Source organism: Oryctolagus cuniculus, chromosome 21 (assembly GCF_964237555.1).
Source record: "Oryctolagus cuniculus chromosome 21, mOryCun1.1, whole genome shotgun sequence".
NCBI classification, from domain to species: Eukaryota; Metazoa; Chordata; class Mammalia; order Lagomorpha; family Leporidae; genus Oryctolagus; species Oryctolagus cuniculus.
In genome coordinates, this window is record NC_091452.1 from 5,160,452 (window position 1) to 5,180,560 (window position 20,109).

A 20,109-nucleotide genomic window follows, 5' to 3' on the forward strand; every position below is an offset into this window, starting at 1 on the left:
TGCGGCATGCGGCTGCCCGCACACAGCGAGGGCCCCACTTGGCACAGGCATCTCGCTGAGTGTGTGTCCAGGGCTCTGCAGCTCAATGCTCCTCATGTACCCGGGGCCGGGCACCCGTCAGGTCGGCGCCGTGGCTCCACAGGACAGAGCGTGAACACCTCGCCCGAGGCTCTGGGCAGCGGGGACCTGCTGGGCACCAGGCACTGTTCCAGGGGCTGGGGGCACGGTGCTGGATGAGAGACTGATTCCGCTCTTCGGAAGCTGCTTCTCAAACAACGATATATGCGCATTAAGCGGTGTGTTGGTGCGTGGAGAGGGATAGGGAGTGCGGGGGAGGGTTAGGGAGTGCGGGGGGGTCTGTAATGGAAAGCGGAGTGCGGAGGACGTCTTGGTTCAAAGGCGCCTGGTGAGCGTGGGTCCGCAGGCAGGGGTTGCAGGGACGAACGTCCCAGCGGTGGGCAGTCAGTGCAGAGCCCCGAGAGGGAGCAAGCAGGGGTTGAGGGGCTCCCAGGAGGCTGCACCACTCCCAGGAGGCTGGTCACTGGCTGCAACCTGGCGGGCCAGGGCCGGGACTTGAGCTTTTAGCCTGAGTGCGCTGGGAGCCACGGGTAAGGCTGCTGTTGCGTTGTTTACTTGAGAAAGACAGAACCAGGAATCCACGGTCGGGCTCCGCAGAGCTGCCCGCTGTGGACCGCTGGTGGACGGGAATCAGCCGGCGGCCACTGTGCCGGGCAGCGTTGTCCGCGAGCGTCCGCGGGGCAGCCTGGGCCGGGCTCGCGCCTTTCAATGCTCAGGGAGGTGGCGTGGGGGGGGGACGTGGCGCAGTCATGGAGACGCCACGTGGGGATGCCCGGGTTCCAGTCAAGCCAGCTCCCTGGCAGTCCGACTCCGGGAGGCAGCAGGTGATGGTTCAAGTGTGTAGGTCCCTGCCACTCTCGGGGGAGACCCAGCTGGAGTCCCGGGCTCCTGGCTTGAGCCTGGCCTGGCGCTGCGGCCACGGGGCGCGGAAGATGCCGCCGCCTGTCACACGTCTGGATCGCATTTCACTCCTTGCCCGCCTGCACGGGGCCGTGTGGGTCGCTGGCGTCTCCGCGTGGCCGTGCACTGGCCTCCCGCGGGGGTGGAGCTTCGGAGGCGCGGACGACGCCCCCCTCGCTCCGCATTTCTGCCCAGGTGCACGCTTGCTTTCTTCCTCCCTCTCCTTTCTTCTTAATTGGGGGGGGGTTATCTCCCATCTGCCGGTTCACTCCCCAAACCCAGGCACTCCGAGCCCCATCAGGAGCGTTTGGAGTGGGGAGGGGCAGCGTCGGCCTGGGCTCCCAGGGCCCCTGACCCCCACGTGGATACCTGCCCGTGTCTTGCCTCACCACAAGGCCTCTGTCTACAGCATGGTGCGGGTTTCCCCCCCAGCCCCTCCCTGCCGCCGGACGTGACCCCGGCCAGCGAGGTCGCCAGCGTCCAGCACCCTTGCTCCTGGGCCGGCTCTGCCCTCCGGTGATGGCACGGCACGCACGAGGGCACTCAGCCACGACCTTGGGCCTCCTGGGTGAGAACTACGCACATTCGGGCCTTGAAGTGGAGCTCACACAGAAACGCTAGGCTGGGTGACGTGGTCAAGGCGAGCGTGTGTCACCCTTGGGAGGACGGGGGAGGCGGCAGGGCCCAGCGCCTTGGCCGATTCCTGAAGCAGGGACGAAGCATCTCCGAGGCGCAGGCTTGGGAATTCAACGAGATGGTGTTCGTGCACCCAGCAGGTGCTTGGCTGACCAGTCAAGGCATTCCTGGGCTAACTGATGCCCTGGACGAGATGTTGCCCCAACTTCTCTCTCTGAGCCCCGGGCGAGTGCGCATCAGCCACGGGAGGATCCAGAAGAGTGTTCCAGCTACAGCAGCAAGTGCAGAAGCCCTGAGGCAGGAACGGGGCAGAGACGGTCAAGGGGAGCGAGAGGAGTGGCTGTGCAGAGTGGGCGGGGCCCGGCTGTGCAGGGGCTGGGAAAACCCAGCACCATTCCGAGCACCGTCTCCCTCCCCTAGCTTAACACCACAGCCCCTGGAGAGAGAGCCTTGTTATCCCCATTCATAGATGAGGAAGTGGAGGCGCCATGAGGCCCACCTGCTCCCCCAGAACCTGCTCCCCCCTGACCCTGCAGCCTCGGCCTCCCAGCCCTGCCCGCCCCCCGGGAGGGTCTGGCCCCTTCTTTGGGGGCAGGGACGGGTCAGGTCTCAAGACTGCCCACACACAGGCTGTGCTCAGTAGGCGCTGACCCAGTCCAGGACAGGCCCGGGACAAGCTGCCCTCCTGGGGGGTTACAGGGCCTCATTTGTCGTCCTTGCTGGGGGGTGAGGGCCCCACACTGCCAGCCCTGCAGCCTGGAGAGGCCCTGATGTCTATGCAGGAAATGAGGCCGGCAGGACTGCAGGGAGCCCCCCATGGGCCCACTGTGGCCCGCTCCCCTGCTTGTCACCCGTCCCCAGCAGGTGGGACATCAGCGCTGTGCCTCTGCGTTCTCACCTGCCAGTCAAAGCTCGCAAGGGCCTGCTCACAGAAGGCGCCTCCCTCCTGGGCTCCAGGGCATTTCTGGGGAGAAGCCCCCTTGCCTGGCAGTGTGGGGAGCTGGGGACCGGACTTCCAGCTGGGGCAGAGTGGATGCCTGGCAGGCCGGGTGGTGCCCGCTGATAAGGGCCAGGGCAGCTAGGGCAGGCCTTTCTGATAACTGGCCTGGGCAGCCATCAGGGCTGAGCCCGGCGGGCCTCCGGGCTGTACAGGAGCCCTGGGGCAAGGGCCTGCGAGGTTTACCCTGAGGACAATGGGGCTGCCACAGAGTGCTGGCGTGGAGAGAGCCGCGAGGTCGGAGGCGTGGAGGAAGTGGTGGGCGCTGGAGACCCTCCAGTGGGCCTTGGCGGTCTTGAGGGTCGCTTCCTGCTCACCGCGGGCAAGGATGAGGACGGCCGGAGCAGGGTCCACGAGGGAAGCGTAGAGGCCGGGGAGCAGGAAAGGCGCACGTGCGTCAGGCCCGCCCCACGCCCAGGTCCGCCCCAGACCTCCGCCCGCTCAGCCGGCCCAGCCGGGGGGCGTGTCCGGCGGCTCCGCGGCGCCCCGCCCCTGGCCCTGGCCCCGCCCCCGCCCGCCCCCCGCCGCGCAGGCCCCGCCCCCGCCGCGCGCGCCCGCCCGAATCCCAGCGCCCGGCGGTCGTGGGCGGTGCGGCCGCCCCGCCATGGCGCATAAAACCGCGGGCCGCCTGCCGGGCTGCTCCTCCGCACACCGCCGAGCGGGGCCCGCCGAGCCGCTGCCGCGCGAACCCGGAGTCCCCGGCTCTGTCGCCCCCGCCGCCGTCCCCCCGGGCGCTCAGACATGGGCGGCCGTGCCAGAGCGCGCCGGGCGGCCGCGGGGCTGGGCGTCGTGGGGCTGCTGTGCGCCGTGGTGGGCGCCGTGTTGATCGCCGCCGTGCCCCCGCTCATCAGGCAGATGGTGCTCAAGGTGGGTGAGGCGCCGGGCGGGGCGGCGGAGGGGATGCCTGGGGGTCGCCCTGGAGGGCCGCCGCGGGTCCTGACCTCGCTCTAAGCACTCCAGGGCCCACAGCGGGTCAGCAGTGCGACCGTGCTGTCCAGGGCGCCCCTCCCCACGGCGGCCGCGGGACTGCTCGAGCCCAGGGCGCCCTCCGTGCTGGGTTCTGTGCGCGCCAGTGGGTGCCCGGGTGGGCGCTCGGCCAGGCACCCTCCCCACCAAGCCGCTCCCGCGCCCCCGCCCCTCCCCCGCCGCCCTCCTGGGGCAGCCTGGAGGCCTAAGCCGCTTTTCTTCCCGGATTCCCACCGAGCCAGGCAGGCAGGCACCCGCCCAAGGCCTTCTGGGTACACACGGCCTGAGGTCTCGCCTCTGCCCCCAACCCTGCCCATCGCTGATTGCCCTTTCAGCGCGGTCAGCTGGCCAGCAGAGGCCACCCTGTGCCCTGGGCACCTGCTGAGTGCGGCGCCGTGGTTGGCAGGACGTCACGTGGGCACTCCAAGCTGGGGGCGCAGGTGCCTGGGTGGGGTCCCGAGGCCCCGCTTTTGCAAAGATGCAGCCGGGCACAGCTGGGGCGATGTGGACTTGTCCCGCGAGTGGAGGCTTTTCCTCTGGACACTGCTGCCTGAGCTGCCCTCCTGTGGGTGTCCTGTCCCTGCCGCGCCGCGCACAGTGGAGGCCGTGAGTGCACGCGGGACTCCCCTGCGTGGGCCCGGCCGGCGCACTCCTCCCAAGCTCTCTGGCTGAGCAGTTATCTGATTCATCTTGGTCACACCGTGCCTTTTCTTGGTTTGACAAATCCTGTCTCGCTGGGTCCCCGTCGCCTAACTTATGGGACGGGTGCCTCCGTGGGTGGTGACGTTGCCTCCGGGGATGGCGGGAAAAGCCCTTGCGCTGGAGCGCAGCACTGCCGGCGTCTGGGAGCCGAGCCAGAGCGTTATCTCGGCGCAGCCTTGTGTCTGTGGCCTCACCGGCCCTCCCCGCGTGTCCACGGTGCGTTCTCGGCTGTGCCTTGCCCGCCCCCGGGGAGGCTCTCCCTCAGGTGGTGCCTGTGCACACAGCGCCTGTGACCTGTGCACACAGCACCTGGTGTCCTGGGTCAGGCGTGGGGGCGGCAGGAGGCTTGGCAGCCCCGCCATTCTTGGCCGGCGGCGTCGGGATGTTTTCACTCTCAGGCCGTGGATCAGGTTGAGGGTGTCGGTGGTGAGCGTGTGTGTGCGTGTGTGTGCATGTGTGTGTGCGACGCACATGCACAGCCGGATTTCCCCACCGCTCCTCCGGGTGCCAGGGAGGAGCACCACAGCACCCCCGGGTCTCCCGAGCTCCCGGCTGGAAGCTCAGCTCCCGCCGGGCCTTGGCGGGAGCGGCTCAAGGCGATTGGTGTGGGGCTGAGTGGCGTGAAGGTGGCAGGGGAGGAAGCCACGCCCCCTGCCCTTGCCCACCACGGCCGCCTCCCGAGGAAGAAGCCAGTCTGTGTGCACCAGGGCGGGGGGAGCCTGCCCGCCGGCGTGGGCTCAGGCTGTGTGCGTCCATCGGCACATTGAATGGCAGGCCTTGTGCTTTGGCTTTGATTTTTTTTTTCTTTTTGGCTAATTCAATAAATTCGTATATAAAAGATGTGAATATCAGCTTGTTAAAAAAAAGTCACATGGAGAAACGGGAAAGTTCCCCTCAGTCCCTCCATCATCCGCGCGTCTCTCCAGACCTTTGTCGGGAGCGTGTACGGATACACACCAGTGCAAACAGCTGATTTTCCATGCGGAGTTATTGGGAGGCAGCGAGACAGAGAGAGCTGTCATTTGGTTCACCCCCCCAATGCCGGTGCCAGCCGCGACTGAGCCGAGGCTGTGGCTGGAAACCTGGAGCTCCATCCGGGTCTCCCACGTGGGTGGCAGGGACCCAAGCACTTGGGCCGTCGCCGCTGCCTCCCAGGGTGCATCAGCGGGAGCTGGAGTCAGGGCCAGGCCCTCTGCTGCGCGCTGTGGGCCTCTCAGTGCCCCCTGGGTTCCTTACGTGTAGACTGAGCTGTACTGTGTACAGGTATCCTGAAATCTGCTTTTCAGGCCTGAAACTCTTCCATGTGAGAACACAGCAGCCCCCCGCGTTTTCCCCACCACTGCGCAGAATTCCTTTGCGTGGACCCACACTTGTGCGCCTCTTCCTCTGCTCGCGGCCCATCGTCTCTCGCTAAGGACAGTAGCGGTCCTGGGACCCCGCCTCTCTGTGTGTGGGATGAACCTGTTCTCCGGGTAGACGTCTCAGTTGTGAAAGTGGGCTCAGTTTGAACTTTATTTTAAATCAACTGATTAGAAAGGCAATGAGACGCACATAGCCAGCGGGAGAGAGAGAAACCTTCAGCCGCTGGTTCACTCCCCAGATCCTGCAACAGATGGCGCTGGGCCAAAGCCGGGAGCCAGCAGCTCCGTCTGGGTCTCCCACGTGGGTGGCAGAGACCATGCACTGAGCATCGCTGCTGCGTCCCAGGGTGTGCATGAGCAGGAGCCGGGACTTGGCCCCCCGCGCTCCGATGTGGGTGCTGGCGTCTCCAGCGGCGGCTTCACCGCTGCCCCCGGTGCCGGCCCCTTGTCTGGCTCTGCATAATTATCCCAGCTGGCCCCCGAGAGCACCCCCAGCAGCCGGCTGTGGGCCTTCCCCACCCTCGTCCCTGCTGCCTGTGGATGGTCCCGGGTTCTCTCGCTCTTGGGGTTCCTCGATTTCGGGTTCCTGCCTAGGTCGGGATGCATTTTGAAAGCCGTGTTGCCTTCGGGAGCCTGGGCCCAGCTGTTCCCTGTGCCGGCCAGGCCTTGGGCCGGATATCCCACCTCTGGGCGGCAGCCCTCAGACAGGGGTTAGGTCAGCTCGGCCCGTGCCAGGCTCTGCAGTACGGGGACGTGAAGGCCCTGGGTCGATTCTTTCTCGCTGACAGCAGCCTTGTGAAAAGGCCGGCGCTGGCACAAAAAGATTTTTTTTATTTATTTCAAAGGCAGAGTTACAGAGGGGCAGAGGCAGAGGCAGAGAGAGAGAGGTCTTCCATCCGCTGGTTCACTTCCCAGATGGCCACAATGGCCGGAGCTGTGCTGATCCGAAGCCAGGAGCCAGGAGCTTCTTCCGGGTCTCCCATGCAGGTGCAGGGGCCCAAGGACTTGGGCCATCTTCTACTGCTGTCCCAGGCCACAGCAGAGAGCTGGATCAGAAGTGGAGCAGCCGGGACTCGAACCGGTGCCCCTGTGGGATGCTGGCACCGCAGCTTTACCTGCTATGCCACAGCGTCGGCCCCTCAAATAAATGCATTTTAAAAAATGTTGAAAAAACCCACGCCTGACCAAATACTACTCTGTATTTCTAATGTTAGTGTGTGTAAAAGTTTATAAAAAGGTGTGGAAGGGTGCACACCATACTGACAGTGTTGGTTCCTCTCAGGGGACGGCCCGGAGCTGTGGCCAAGCGGAACCGAGTGCCCTGTCTGATCCTTGTGCACACACAGATGTGCACACATGTGTCTGTGTATATAATGTTTACGGAGAGAATGTGTCCAGGTGATGTGTGTTTAACTAAGAATTGTAGAAGATCAGATGCAAGGCTTTCCCCCACGAGTGGCCAAATGTGTTAGACACGGACACAGGAACCCGTGGCAGAGGGGCCCGGGGATTAAGGTTGCCGAGAGAGGCGTGGGGAAGTGAGATTCCTCTCTTCTCTTTTCCCACAGTGGGGGGACAGGACGGAGGCGTGGAGCACGAGCACATGCCGCCATGACTGTGAGCCCCATGACGTCTGCTGGTGGGGGCTTGCTGTGTGCCAGGCAGGGTCGAAGCCCCTCTGTGCGTCTCATCTGTCATCGCCTTCAGTCAGGGGAACGCACCCTGGCCTTGCTGGGCCATGAGGAGACCGACCGTGTGCGGATCGGCTCCCGTGGAGCTGGGCCAGGCAGGCCGGATTTGAGGGCTAACCAGGCGTGGCCCGAGTTCTGGGTGTCCTCCAGGGAGGGCCCAGCTGGAGGGTGCTGGCCGAGGCCCCTCTGCTGCTTGGTGCACTTGCCAGGCCACCGTCTGTCCCTTCTCCCACGTCCAGGAGGGAAGCTGGGTCCCCTCTGTTGTTTTAACGCTTTATTTATTTATTTACTTGAAAAGCAGAGTTACAGAGAGAGAGAGAGAGAGAGAGAGCTTCCATCCACTGGTTCACTGGCTCTCCTCTATGGGTGGCAGGGCCCAGGTACCTGAGCCGTCACCTGCTGCCCCCCGGGGTGTGCGTTAGCAGGGGCTGGATCGAAGCAGAGCCGGGGCCCAAACCCAGGCACTCTGGTACAGGGTGCCATGTCCTAGGCGGCAACTTTCACTCCACCCTGTCTGGAGTCTGCTTCATGCCCCGGGCCAGTCTCTGCGTGCCCTTGGGTTGGCCCGTGAGATACTCTGCATCGCCGTGGGCTGCGAGTTGGCCCCGGGCCTGTCTCCCTTTCCCACCTGGACAGGCGGCACGGATGCCCAGCAGCTCCCCCTCTGGGCCAGGGTAACAAAGCCAGGCCCCTCCCACAGCAGGTGCGGCCAGTGAAGCCCTCGTGGGCGGCCTCCTCCCAGCCCAGGTCTCCCACCTGTCCCCTGGGGCCTGCTGGGGTACGTGGTCGGGACCCCCATATCTGGACGCGGTGGACGAGGCTGTGAATGTACCAGCGGTCATGGGGGGGGTGGCCTCTGTCAGAGTCGGCTGGGGTCACAGGTGTGGCCTGAGCCCATTTTGTGGCTTCCTCTTTGGTGCTTGATCCTCCTTGCTCCTGCGCGTGCGAGGCCTCCCGGGCTCCGGGCCCTGGCAGCTGCTGAGAAAGGCGGGCTAATTTTAGTGCCCTGAGTGCTTGTTTTGCTTCCTCTGTGCTGTGCCGTTGCTTCTGGCTGGCGTCACTGTGTGCGTCTCGCTATGCACACGGGGGCCTTGAGGTATGGCCGTGCGTGCTGAAGCATGTGGACAGGTGCCCACGCATGTCATCATGCCTCTCCATGCATGCACACACATGTTGCCGCGTCCACGTGTATCCGCTGGCGTGTTGCCAGGAAGGGCCATGCCTGGCACCAGCATGTGTTTGGCGTTCTTCTCCGCATTCCGGGAAGCGCTCCCCAAACCTTCCCAGAAGGTCGGCGCTGGCGTCTCCCCCATCCGCAGGAACTCCGTGAGCTCGGCTACCTGGAATCACTTCCCGCCAGCTCAGCTCACACCGGGGCTGCACGAGGGAGGCCGTAGTATGGCTCCCGTATGGGCGTCTCTGTCCGCGAGTGGGTCCTGTCCACGGGATCCCGTGTCCACCAGCACTGAGGCTCCCACGGCTGGTCCAGGAGGGGTTGTGGCTCATGGTCCTGGGAGCAGCGGCCCCGCCAGGCGTGCCCAGCCCACGCCTTTGCCCTGTCGACGCACAGGGCTCCCTGGCGTGACAAGCATGTTTACGGTGTTGAGAACTCAAAACTCAAAGTGCAAACCGAATGGAGAATCCCTTTTCTTCTCCTCCCTCCTTCCCCTCCTTCCCCTCCGTCAGCCGCGACCTTGGCCTCTGTGGCCGGCACAGACGGCAACAAGAAGGACACAGAAGGCGCCACTCAAGGGCCGGGGGCGGGCCCCCTGCAGGTTCCCGGCGGATGTCCTCCAGCCCCGGGTCGGACCCGGAGCTGCGGCCGAGGCGCAGCGGCCTCCATTGTCTTGTTCCTCTTCCCTCCCTGCACAGGGGCTTCTTCCTGTTCACTGAGTGCCCCGTGCCGGGCGGGCAGGGGAAGGAACGGGGCCGCCCCACCCTGCTCGTTTCCTGGCATTTTGGGTGAAGGTCTTCCACCCTGTCTGGAAGCTTCTGGAAGGACCTGAGCCGCGTTAGATGTCGGCCCTCCTGGCTTCCTCCCGCCCTGCTGGCCGCCCTCGGCCTCGTCTGCCGCCCCTTGGCTCGCTGTTCTCCTGCTGTTAGGGTGTCCCCAGGCCACCCCTGGGTGAACTCACCCAGGCTCACGTGTTCAGCGCCGCCTGGGTCCTTGCTGCCCCTCCCTAATGGTGTCCCTGGGCCCAGCCCTGTCCCCTGAACTGCAGCCCCCTGCTCCCCTTCTCCCCACCCCCGCCAGACCTTGGCCAAGGCCCCTCCGTGGGCAGCAGCAGAGGCCCTGGCCTTGCGCTGCCCTCTGCTTCCCGCACCGGACCCTCGGGACCGACTCTGGCCTCGTCTGCGACTCCTGTACCGGTTTCCACCCTGGTCCCAGGCACTGGTGACTGTCCCCCAGGTCCCCGCACCTGCCTCTTCTCTGACCTCGCTGCGTCCACTCTGGCTGTCCCATGGGTCCACTCAGTGCCGTGGCTGCAGGGACCCTGTTCAAGCTGCAGCGAGGCCGCCATCTTCTGTGCTCAGAGCCCCCCTGTGGCCCCCGGGAGGCCTGCACCGTCGGCCCCGACACCTTTCTCGCTGGGTCTGTCCCCTTCCTCCCACGCTGGCCCCGCCCTCCCGCAGTCACTTGGCAGGCACCGCGCCCCCTGTCCTGCCCCCGCTCCCTTGCGTCTGGGGGCTGACCCTGCTCACACACAGACGCCACCCTGGCCTGCCTTCACCACTGTAGGCCCCCACCCCATGCTCCTAGTCCTGCTGACCCCCGTGAGCACCATGATGACACGAGACCTCCCTGTTCCTCCCTGTCGCCGTCCGCTTTTCCCCACACACACGGGGCCACGAGGCCGGGGCCTTCCTGCTGTCCAGCGCCGCGTCCCGGGCCCCGGGAACCCCGCACGGCTTCGGAGCTGCAGGATTCCCTGAGCGCATGAGTGGGGCTGGCGGACGGGTTGCTGCATGGGAGACCCGTGGCCCACGGTGGGGTGTGGTCCTCCCCGGGGCGTGGCGGGGCCTGCCGCAGCCACCACCCTGCCTCTCGTGGGCAGCTGCTGGCGCTTTGTCCTAGGCTGCCTGCTCTGCCTATTCACACTTCTCCACCCTCAGGGCCCCATGGAAGCCACAGTGCTCTTTACAACGTGCGAATCGGCATCTGGTCTACCTGCCCCAGCTGTGTGAGTCCCCTCTCCCAGGGCCCTGTCTTGTGGGCCTTTCCCTTCGATGGGTCTTCCTCGTTCCCGTCTCAGGGCCTTTGCGCGTGCTGTTCCTGCCGCCTGAAACGCCTTTCTCCCCTGGCTCTTGTGTGTTTCAGCTCACGTGTCCCCTCTTGAAGCAGACACGGCCCGGCCACCCCCTCGTCGGCCCCGTCTGTGTTACAGCTTCCTGTGTGGTTCCCTCCCGGGCCTTTGTCTTTCTCTGAGGTCGGCTCGTTCACCTGCTTGAGGGTCCATGAGGACCTTGTCTGTCTCCTTCCTGATGCTTCCAACTTGGGGGTGCTTGGCTGGGGGGGGCCCTGCCTGGGTGGGACTCTGGGGGTCCCCAGAGGTGTGGGCCATGGCGCAGGCCCCTTGGGTTCCACGCTGGCCCTGACCCCTGTGCCTCACTTCCCAGGCCGGCCTCCCGTGGCTGTCATGAGCCCCCCGAGGCCTGGATCCCCAGGACGCACCCTTGGGTTCCGGGCCTGGGCCTGGCGTGCCCGCTCTGTGGCCAGTGCCCCCTTTCTACTCCGCAGCCTGGGTGCTGCCCCGGCACTTCCTGGCCCAGTGTGACGGCAGAGCGGCTGGAAGGCGCCCAGGGTCACAAGGCGGGGATCAAGGCCGTCTGTGGGGTGTGGGCCATCACCTGGCATGGGGGTGGATAAATGCGCAGGGGCCGAGGGAGGCGCAGGGCGGGGTCTGGGCACCTCCGTCTGCCCCCCGGGAGCAGAGGAGCTCCAGGGTCCAGCAGGCCTCTCGGGCTGGGCAGGGCTGCCCACCTGCTGCCCCCCAGGTTCCTTCCCTGTCCCATTTTCTCGTCCCTGCCCCGGGAGCCCAGGGGCTGCCGTCAGATGCCCATACCCTTTCGGCTGCCAGTTCACAAAACATGACTTCCATTTTATTTTGAAAGGCAGAGAGAGCACGTGAGCTTGATCTCCCATCTCCTGGTTCATTCCCCAGGTGCTCACAGCAACAGCTGGGCGGGGTCAGGAGCCAGAACCCGATCTGCATCTCCTACACGGGTGGCAGGGACGCACCTGCTGCTCCCAGGTGCCCTCAGCAGGGCTCTGGATTGGGAGCAGGGCAGCTGGAGCCCGGGCACTCCTGATGGGATGTGTGTGGGGGGTGTCTGAAGCAGGTCTCAACCGCCCCGGCAAACGCCGCCCCCACCTGCCTGCGCCGTGCTCTGTCACCTGCCCGCTCGGAATCACAGCACCGGTGACAGGGACCAAGGGGGTCCGCAGTACAGCGTCCAGCCCGGCCGGGTTCAAGAACCACAACGTCTTCCTGTTTGTACACGCGCTCCAGCCGGGGGTCCCTCCCCTCCGAGGCCTGGCGTTCGTTCCGCAGCACGGCAGGGAGAACCGGCTGCCTGGGAGTCTCCCGGGAGGTCCTGAGGGCAGGGAACCTTCCCTGGGAGCGCGAAGAGTAAGCAGAGCCTCCCGCAGTGGCTGGGAAAGTCACGGGTGAGCGTGTGGGCTCTCGGCGGCTGGAGTTCAGTGCTGGGCTCGGCCCCGGGCTATGGCTGTGGCTGCGCTGCGGTGCTGGTCCCGTGGCCATGTCCAGCCCAGGGAGGGCAGCGAGGGACCTGCGTGGGGCTGGGGCAGCTGGCTGGCGGGGGAAAGGGTGACCAAAGCAACAGGGGGCCCGTGGCCGCCCCCCCCCCCCCGCGTGGCCTCGCTCTCGCCTGCTGCTGCTGGGTTATTTGGTGCTGAGTCTGCGACCCCTCAGGAGGTGGGGGATCATCAGCTCATTGTTTTCAAGGGGCAGATCCAAACTCTCGGATCCTTAGATCTGGACCCAGCCGGGCCTTGCTCAGTTGTCTTTTGTTTTTCCTTTGAGGAAAGCAGAACCTGGAGGGAGCAGGGTTTACTCAAGGCCACGGCCGTCGTTAGCAGCAGTTCCTGGCTGGGCCTGGGCCTGGGCCGGGGAGCAGGGAGCTGGGCGGAGGCACCCGGGAGAGGAATTGGAGGGGCTGGGTGGATGCGGCAGGAAGTCATTCGCCAGTGACCTTCGGTCTGTGTCCCCTGGGGCCGCTTCCACCTCTGCCCGCTCACACCCCGGCCGCAGCACAGCCAGGAGGTGCAGCTGACGGAGACGGACAGGCGTCAGGGCCGGGCTGTGTGCTGAGCCCTGGGGGTGGGCACTTGGGGCCAGGCAGGGAGCCCAGGACTCAGTGGCCCCCGGGAGACCCCGGCCGGCCACAGCAGCGGAGGAGCCGGCCGTGTGCTGTGAGGCACCCGGGCTCACGGGTTGGCAGCAGTGCCCACTCGGAGCCTGGCAGAGAGTGGAGCCCTGCTGTGGGGCCTGGGCGCACCCCGCTGTACCTGGTGTGGGGGAGGGGGCACGCTCTGTGCTGAGTGAGTCCCTGCCCGAGAGGCCTGGGCAGAGCGCCTGCCGGGGTCTGGCAGTTCTCGGGCCCCCAGCGCCGGGCTGCCGGCAGCGTGGGTGGGCTGGAGCCTGTGCTCCCAGGAAGGCGGGCGCCCTGGCAGGAGTGCCACGACCCGGCTGGGGGTCTTCAGGAAGTGCCTTCCCTCTCTGGACCACAAGGAAGGTGGAGGAGCCGGTGTGTGCCCGGCGCTTACAGTAGCAATCGGCAATTCTCGCCTCCATGTAGCAATCGGCAGTTCTCGCCTCCACGCTTGTGGCTTCCGCCGCCGGCACCCAGACCCTGTGCAGGCTTTGCTGCCGCCAAGCTTCGCGGTCCCCTGGGATCACCCGGTGACCACAGGCCGGGCTGGGTGGGACCTAGTTGCGTCCTGGGCTGTGGCCCCCGGGAGCCGTGGCAGAGCCACGTGCACAGTGGCTCAGTGTGTGTGCTTCCTACCCCGCTGCTCCGGCTACGGGGCGTTCATTTCGGATTGCGGGAGCACGCGGTTCTCGTCCCGGCTCCCTGTCCCCGGTGCTGAACTTCGAGTCCCTTGTAGATGCGCGGACTTGGGACAAGGACGTTCTTCGGGAGCGTTCGAGGTCATTGACAGCCTTCATCTGGTGCCCGGCTTGCGTTTCGGTGCCTCCTGCCTGCAGCAGTGCCTGCACGGTGCTTTGGGTTCGGGTGGTCGGGTCAGCGTCCGTCCAAGGCCGGCTGCCTCGCCGGCTTTGCCTGCTCGGTCCAGGCCACCCTGCAGCCCTCTGTGCCGGCCGGTGTTTTGGCAGGATGCTCCTCCCTTGGATTTGGCCAATTGCTCCTCCTGGAGTAGACCCCACACAAAAGCCTCCTTGTGTGGGTTGGGGGCGGGGAGAGCTGACCTGGCTGAGCCATGGGCGTCTGTCCCCACCCACAGCAGCCCCGGACCCCAGGGCGCATCTGACCCCTGGCCTGCACAAGCCATGCCCTTCCCCCTGCCCCGACTGCTTCCTGCATCTCCCGCTCTGATCCTCGGCCTTTGTGTGAGGCGGGCCCATCCTTGCCAGGACCGGGCTGGCGGAGGTGGGGAGCCGAGGCAGTGCCGGGGGGAGGCTTCTCCCCATTTTGCCCACCCCTGCCTGGCCCCAGTCCCGCTGTAAACCCCGTGCCAGGTCACCCTGGCCAGATCTGGCCTTCGGGCAGTGGGGGAAGGGCGCACCGCCCCTCGGGGCGCTCCTGGCGGCATGGGGAGCAGGCCTTGGGATTTCTCTCTGGGGTCTGTTCCCAGACTGTGCGCGCTGCCCGCGGCGGCCTCTGACTTCACACTTTCACCCCAGAGTCTGGTTTCTTGTTATTGTGAAATATGATGCAACACCAGGAGAGACGCACACGGTTAAAGCCGGCGCCCACGAGAACACGCGTGCCATCGCCCCCCGGCGGCCCCGCAGGGGAGACTGCCCGTTTCTTTGTTAAGATTGGTCGACTGATTTATTTGAAAGGCAGAGTGGCAGGGAGAGAGAGAGATCTTTGCCTGCTGATTCACGGCCCAAATGCCTGCAACAGCAGGGCTGCGCCAGGCTGAAGCCAGGAGCCAGGAACCCGCCCCGGGTCTCCCACGTGAGTGGCAGAGGCCCGAGTACTTGGGCCATCACCTAGGCACACGAGCAGGGAGCTGGATTGGGGCGGAGGAGCCAGGACTGGAACTGGTGCTGGGATGTGGGATGCCGGCCTCCTAAGTGATGGCGTAGCCCGCTGTGCCGCGAACGCCGGTCCCTGCTTTGCTTTCTTTCCTTAGCGTCTGTTGCCAAGCACTGCATTTCCGTTCTTCTGTGCAGGGGCCCTGGGGCCGTGTGTGCCGGTGCTCCTTGGAGTCCCTGGCCTCTCTGGTCTCCTGTGTGTCCCTCCTTCCCTTCCTGGCACTGTCCCCTGCATGGCTGTGTCCTGGGCTGTGGACGTGTCCTTGTCCCGCGTGCAGTGCTGGCAGCCTGCACGCACGGCAGTGGACGGGGTCTGAGTCCCGGCCCTGCCTCTGGCCGTGAGACCTTGGGCCGCTCGCTGAGCTCTGGGCCGGGCAGGCGTCTCGGTCCGCAGGGCTGCCTTGCCTTACTTTCTCGCAGTGTGAAGGCAGGGCTGGTTCCTCCCAGCGCCTCTCCCCTCAGCTGGCACCTTCCCCCGGGGCCTCCTGGGGCCGCCTCTTCACACAGACACCTGCTGACCTCTGAGCGTCCTGCTCTGCTCACCGGGACCAGGGCCTGTCCTCGTCCCCTCATTTTAACTCAGTCCCCTGGTTCAATGCCCTGTGTCCTAACCAGCAGACAGGTCTGCGGCACTGGGGGTGGGGCCTTCAGTGTGTGGGGGGACGCAGTGTATCTGTTACAGATAGAAGCCTGCTTTCCTGCGGGGTGGAGGTGGAGACAAGCGAGCTCAGAGGTGGCAGGTACGTTGGCCCTGCCTGGGCTGGGCGTATCAGGGACGGCTGCCCTGGGCTGTGGCACCATAGCTTGTGTCACCTTCCCTAGTGCCGCCTCTGGGCTTTTTTTTTTTTTTAATTTTTTTTATTTGACAGGCAGGGTTAAACAGTGAGAGAGAGAAAGGTCTTCCTTCCGTTGGTTCACCCCCCAAATGGCCACCACGGACAGCGCTACGCCAATCTGAAGCCAGGAGCCAGGTGCTTCCCCCTGGTCTCCCATGTGGGTGCAGGGGCCCAAGCACTTGGGCCATCCTCCACTGCCTTCCCAGGCCACAGCAGAGAGCAGGACTAGAAGAGGAGCAACCAGGACTAGAACCCGGCGCCCACATGGGATGCTGGTGCCGCAGGCGGAGGATTAACCAAGTGAGCCACGGAACCGCCCCCCCCCTTTTTTTTAAGATTTTAGTTATTTATTTGAAAGGTGGAGTTAGAGAGAGGGAGAGAGAGAGAGATCTCCCATCTGCTGGGTCACTCCCCAAATGGCCCCAATGGCTGGGACTGGGCAGGTCCGAAACCAGGAGCTTCTTCCGGGTCTCCCACGCAGGTGCAGAGGCCCGAGCGCTTGGGCCATCTTCCACTGCTTTCCCAGGCCATAGCAGGGAGCTGGATCAGAAGTGGAGGACTTGAACTGGTGTCCATATGGATGCTGGCGCCACAGTGGCTCAGCTGCTTGCTGTACAGTGCCGGCCTCTCTCACCCGTCTGGTGGTGCCAGCACGGTCGCTCCTCTGGCAGCCGTGATGCCGGCCTTTGGTGGCAGCTGCAACCCTTGGCGCTCCTTGGTTTGTGGACGCAGCACCGCCATCTCGGTCTGCGTCCTCCTGGGCGGCCCCTCCCTCCGTTTCTTACAGAGACGACGTCCCTGGCTTCTGGGCCCACCCTGCATCCGGGATGACGTCGTCCGGAGAGTCTCTGCTTGACGTCCTCTGCAGAGACTCTGCTTTCAGATGAGGTCACCTTTCGAGGTCCCAGGTGGACATGGATTTGGAGGGGAAGCTTGTCAAGCCAGCTCAGGGCATGCGTGTGCACACACATGTTCATGTGTGTTCATGTGTGCACACGTGTGCGTGTGACCGATCCTTGGGCCTGCAGAACCTTGCTTTCAAATTCAGGTCCCTTGGGTTCTGTGGCAACTCCTGCCGAGCACCACCACAGGTGGAGCCCTAGAAAACGAGGCCAAATGCAGCCGCTCTGGCTGTTCCGGAAACTCGGGCGCCCCGGGCAGGTGTGCTCGGCGGGGCACAGACAGCCAGGTGACATCACAGGCCAGACCGGGAGCATAAAACAGGGACGTGGGCACAGACGTTTAAGGCACATACGGGGCACTCGACCCCTGGAGGCCCACGTGGCGCTGTGGCCCCGGCCCCCACCCGTCTCTGCTCAGGGCCCACCTCGGTTGGCGGCTCCTCGCCGATCTCTCCTGGGAAGAACACGGCCTCCTTCTGTTACTTCCTGCGCCCTTGCCCGGCACACGGCACACGCGGGCACGTGCTCCCTGGCTTTTCCCGCCTGGCTTGGCGCTCGATGGCTCTGAGAGCCCACGTTCTGGCCGTGGCTCACCCTGACCTTGGCCTTGCCCTGCCCTGCTAGCTTGGCAAAGGACACAGCTGGGACAGGTTGGGAGGGTGTGTGCCTGGGAAGCTCCCTCTGGGCCATCAGGGCCATTCCAAACAATGTCCTCGAGCTGGAAACACCTGCGTGCCTTCCGGAGCTTTCTCGGGGGACGCGTTTGTTGCCAGGGCTGGTGGAGCAAATGGCCTTGGCAGCTGCAAGTGACAGAAGTGAATTATCTCGGCGCCGTGGACCAGTGTCCACAGGGCGGCCTCCCTCCCTCCAGCAGCTCGGGGGTGGGGGCCGGCTTCTTGCAGCTTTGGGGGGCTGCAGCAGCTGCCCCGCTATGACCACATCCCTGTCCCGCCTCCGTCTCCTGTGGCCTCTCCTTGGGCCTGAGCTCACGAGGGCACCATCAGCACGGTTAGCCCCCTCCTCCGAGGCCGGGCACGTGCGCAGCCCCTGCAGGAAGGGTTTCGTGAGCGAGTGCCCGCCGTGCACCGGCCCCCGTGCTGCGTGGGCCACGGGCCACAGCTCACGAGATCTGGACACCAGCACAGTGGAGGCACGCAGGCTCAGAGGGACCTGCCTGAGCTCATGGCAGGGAGAGAGGCCCTGCCTCCTCTTACCCATGTCCAGAGGCTGCCCTGGGCCTAGCCGCAGCTGTGTTCAGTTTGGCCCGTGCCATTATTTTAATTGTTTTAAAGAGTTATGTATTTTTCTTGAAAGTCACAGCTACACAAAGAGAGGAGAGGCAGAGAGAGAGAGAAAAAGAGAGAGAGAGAGAGGTCTTCCATCTGCTGGTTCACTCCCCACATGGCCACAACAGCCAGAGCTGCGCTGATCCGAAGCCAGGAGCCAGGAGCCTCCTCTGGGTCTCCCATGTGGGTGCAGGGGCCCAAGGACTTGGGCATCTTCCACTGCTTTCCCAGGTCACAGCAGAGAGCTGGATCAGAAGTGGAGCAGCCGGGACTTGAGCCGGCACTGCAGGTGGTGGCTTTACCTGCTACACCATGGCGCCGGCCCCGACCCATTACTGAAATGAAAATTGAGTTGGTTGCCTGTGTTTCCAGACTGCCGTCTAGTCAAGCTGGGGGGGGGGGGGGTCACGCAGGGGCAGAGCGCGGCTGCTGTGCCCCATGGCTGAGCCGTGCGGCCTCCCCGTGCCTAGCCTCCTCTGTGAGAAGGGGCTGGTACCAGCCCAGCCTCACAGGGCTGTTGCTGCAAGGGGCACACAAACAGGAAACGCGTTGGCGCTTGGTGCGCGTCCAGCAGCCATCGTGGGCGGCGAGGGCCTGGCAGGCACCACTGCCCGTGCCTGTGGATTCCCGGTCAGTCCCTGGGGGCCATGGGAGGTCCTGGGCCGTAGTATGCCTCCTGCCTCGGTGTCCTCGTGTGTCGGAGCTGGTGACGGTGAAGTGAGCAAGCAAACACCGTTTTTCTGACTGTAGTTCTTAGCACAGTATGGGGGCGTGGGCTGGGGAGAAACGGGCCCACGCACTAGCCTAGCCACTGCCTCGGGCAGCGCCGTGGTGTCCCCGCGCCGCTGTGTGGCCCCTGCTCTGAGGCGTGGCCCTGGGGGCGGGCTCAGCGTGTGCTGTCAGGCTGCTGCAGGGGTCCCGTGAGCGAAGCACTGCCCGCCCGCCCGCCGCTGGTGACAGCCCCGCAGGCCTTGTCCTGGTGATGACTGGAGTCCCTGACAGCAGGGAAGACCCCGCCTGAGCTGGGGGCCTTGGGGCGGGCGGCGTGGGCAGCGTGGCTGACCTCACCGCTCCCCATGCTCCCACATCTGCCGTGAGTGGCCTGGGAGCAGATACGTGACTGGCAGTTGCCAAGGCCACCTGTGGGGGGTGGGGGCTAGCGGTGACAGTGGCACAGCGAGAGGCCTTGAAGGCTGCAGCACCAGCCGTCTGGCTCGGCTGCCGGCCCTGGCCGCGCGGGCCTCAGGTGTCACTGCCCTGCACAGGCTCCGGCTGCGTGCTCTCCGGCCCCCGCCGACAGCCGCACTTGGCACCTTGCATCCGTCTCCAGCTGTGTCCTTGTCGCTCCCACAAGGGCTCGGGTGGTCACCCCATTTTACAGATGGGGCAGGCTCCAGTGCTGGGTCCGCTCTGGCCAGTGGTTGGAGAACCACTCCCAGCATCGTCCACTGTGCAAGCACTGGCCCTGGGCGTCGTGCTGCTGTTGGAGCAGAGCTGTGGGCAGGAGAGCGGGTCCTGGCACAGCAGCCGCCCTGGCCCAAGAGGGACGGGTCCTGGGCAGGCACAGAGGGGCCGAGTCGGGGGAGGAGCTCAGAAGGGCGGCCCCTAAGGAGGAGCCAGGCAGGGGCACAGCCGTGCAGAGGCACCATGGAGAGGGGCAGGGGCTTGGGCAGAAGCGATGGGGAGAGGGGAGAGGGCCCCTGGGGGAGTCTGAGGGCCCCTGGGGGAGTCTGAGGGCCCCTGGGCGAGTTTAGCTTTTGTGTTCCCTCGGGAGTCGCATCCCCAGGCCAGGGGGAGCCGTGGTCCGGGCCGGGTCTCAGAGCCGCTGGCTACGGTGGGGAGAAGCCAGGGTGCAGGTGAGGGACCAGCGAGGGGGTGGGGCGGCCGGCAGGGGTGGGAGAAGGGCGTGGCTTTGCGGGGTGCTGTGGGTGTGGGTGGGATACTGGGGGAGAGGCGGGCGGCGCGGGCCCTCCGCCCCACAGCGGAAGCTCACAGCGGGGCAGCGACGGAGGAGGGCACGGGGTACCTCGGGCCGGGAGGTGCCGGCGATTCGTCCGAGCGCCGGTCAGATCGGAGGATGCCGGAGGGGGAGGGGTGCAGCGTCCTGAGCACGGGATGGGGGCGCCAAGCTTTCCGTGGCGCCGTCGCCAGAGCCGCCTGGAGCGGTCAGGGTGTCGGGGCCGGAGCGGGCTGGGGAGCAGGAGTGTTTGTCGAAGGGCTGCAGGGCTTTGGTGCGCGAAGATTCCATGAGTGTGTGGCAGCGAGCGTGGCCCAGCACGGTACACGTAAAACGGCAACACGGGTCCCCGCTCCGCGATGTGTGTTGTGCACGGCTGAGACCAGGCCGAAAGAATCAGGCAAGGCGCCAGGAGGCAGCCAGAGCCGGTCCCGCCCTCCTGGTGGCAGGAGACGGTGGCTGCGGTGTAGACAGTACAGCGGGCACAGCCCGTTGACCACGGTCAAATTCCAACCCACCGGGCCTCTTGCAAAAGACAGAGCCTTTGAAG

General features: G+C 65.5%; 1 protein-coding gene across 4 annotated transcripts in view; it reads left to right on the plus strand.

Moving 5' to 3' along the window:
• The first annotated feature begins 3,192 nt into the window (after positions 1 to 3,192).
• Positions 3,193 to 20,109, plus strand: part of SCARB1 (scavenger receptor class B member 1) — a 48,511-nt gene continuing 31,594 nt past the window's right edge. Inside the window, exon 1 of one of the 4 annotated variants that reach the window (XM_070065680.1) lies at positions 3,193 to 3,478. In XM_070065680.1, coding sequence (XP_069921781.1) covers positions 3,353 to 3,478 — 126 coding nt within the window. In that variant the 5' untranslated portion in view covers positions 3,193 to 3,352. 4 annotated transcript variants of the gene reach the window in all.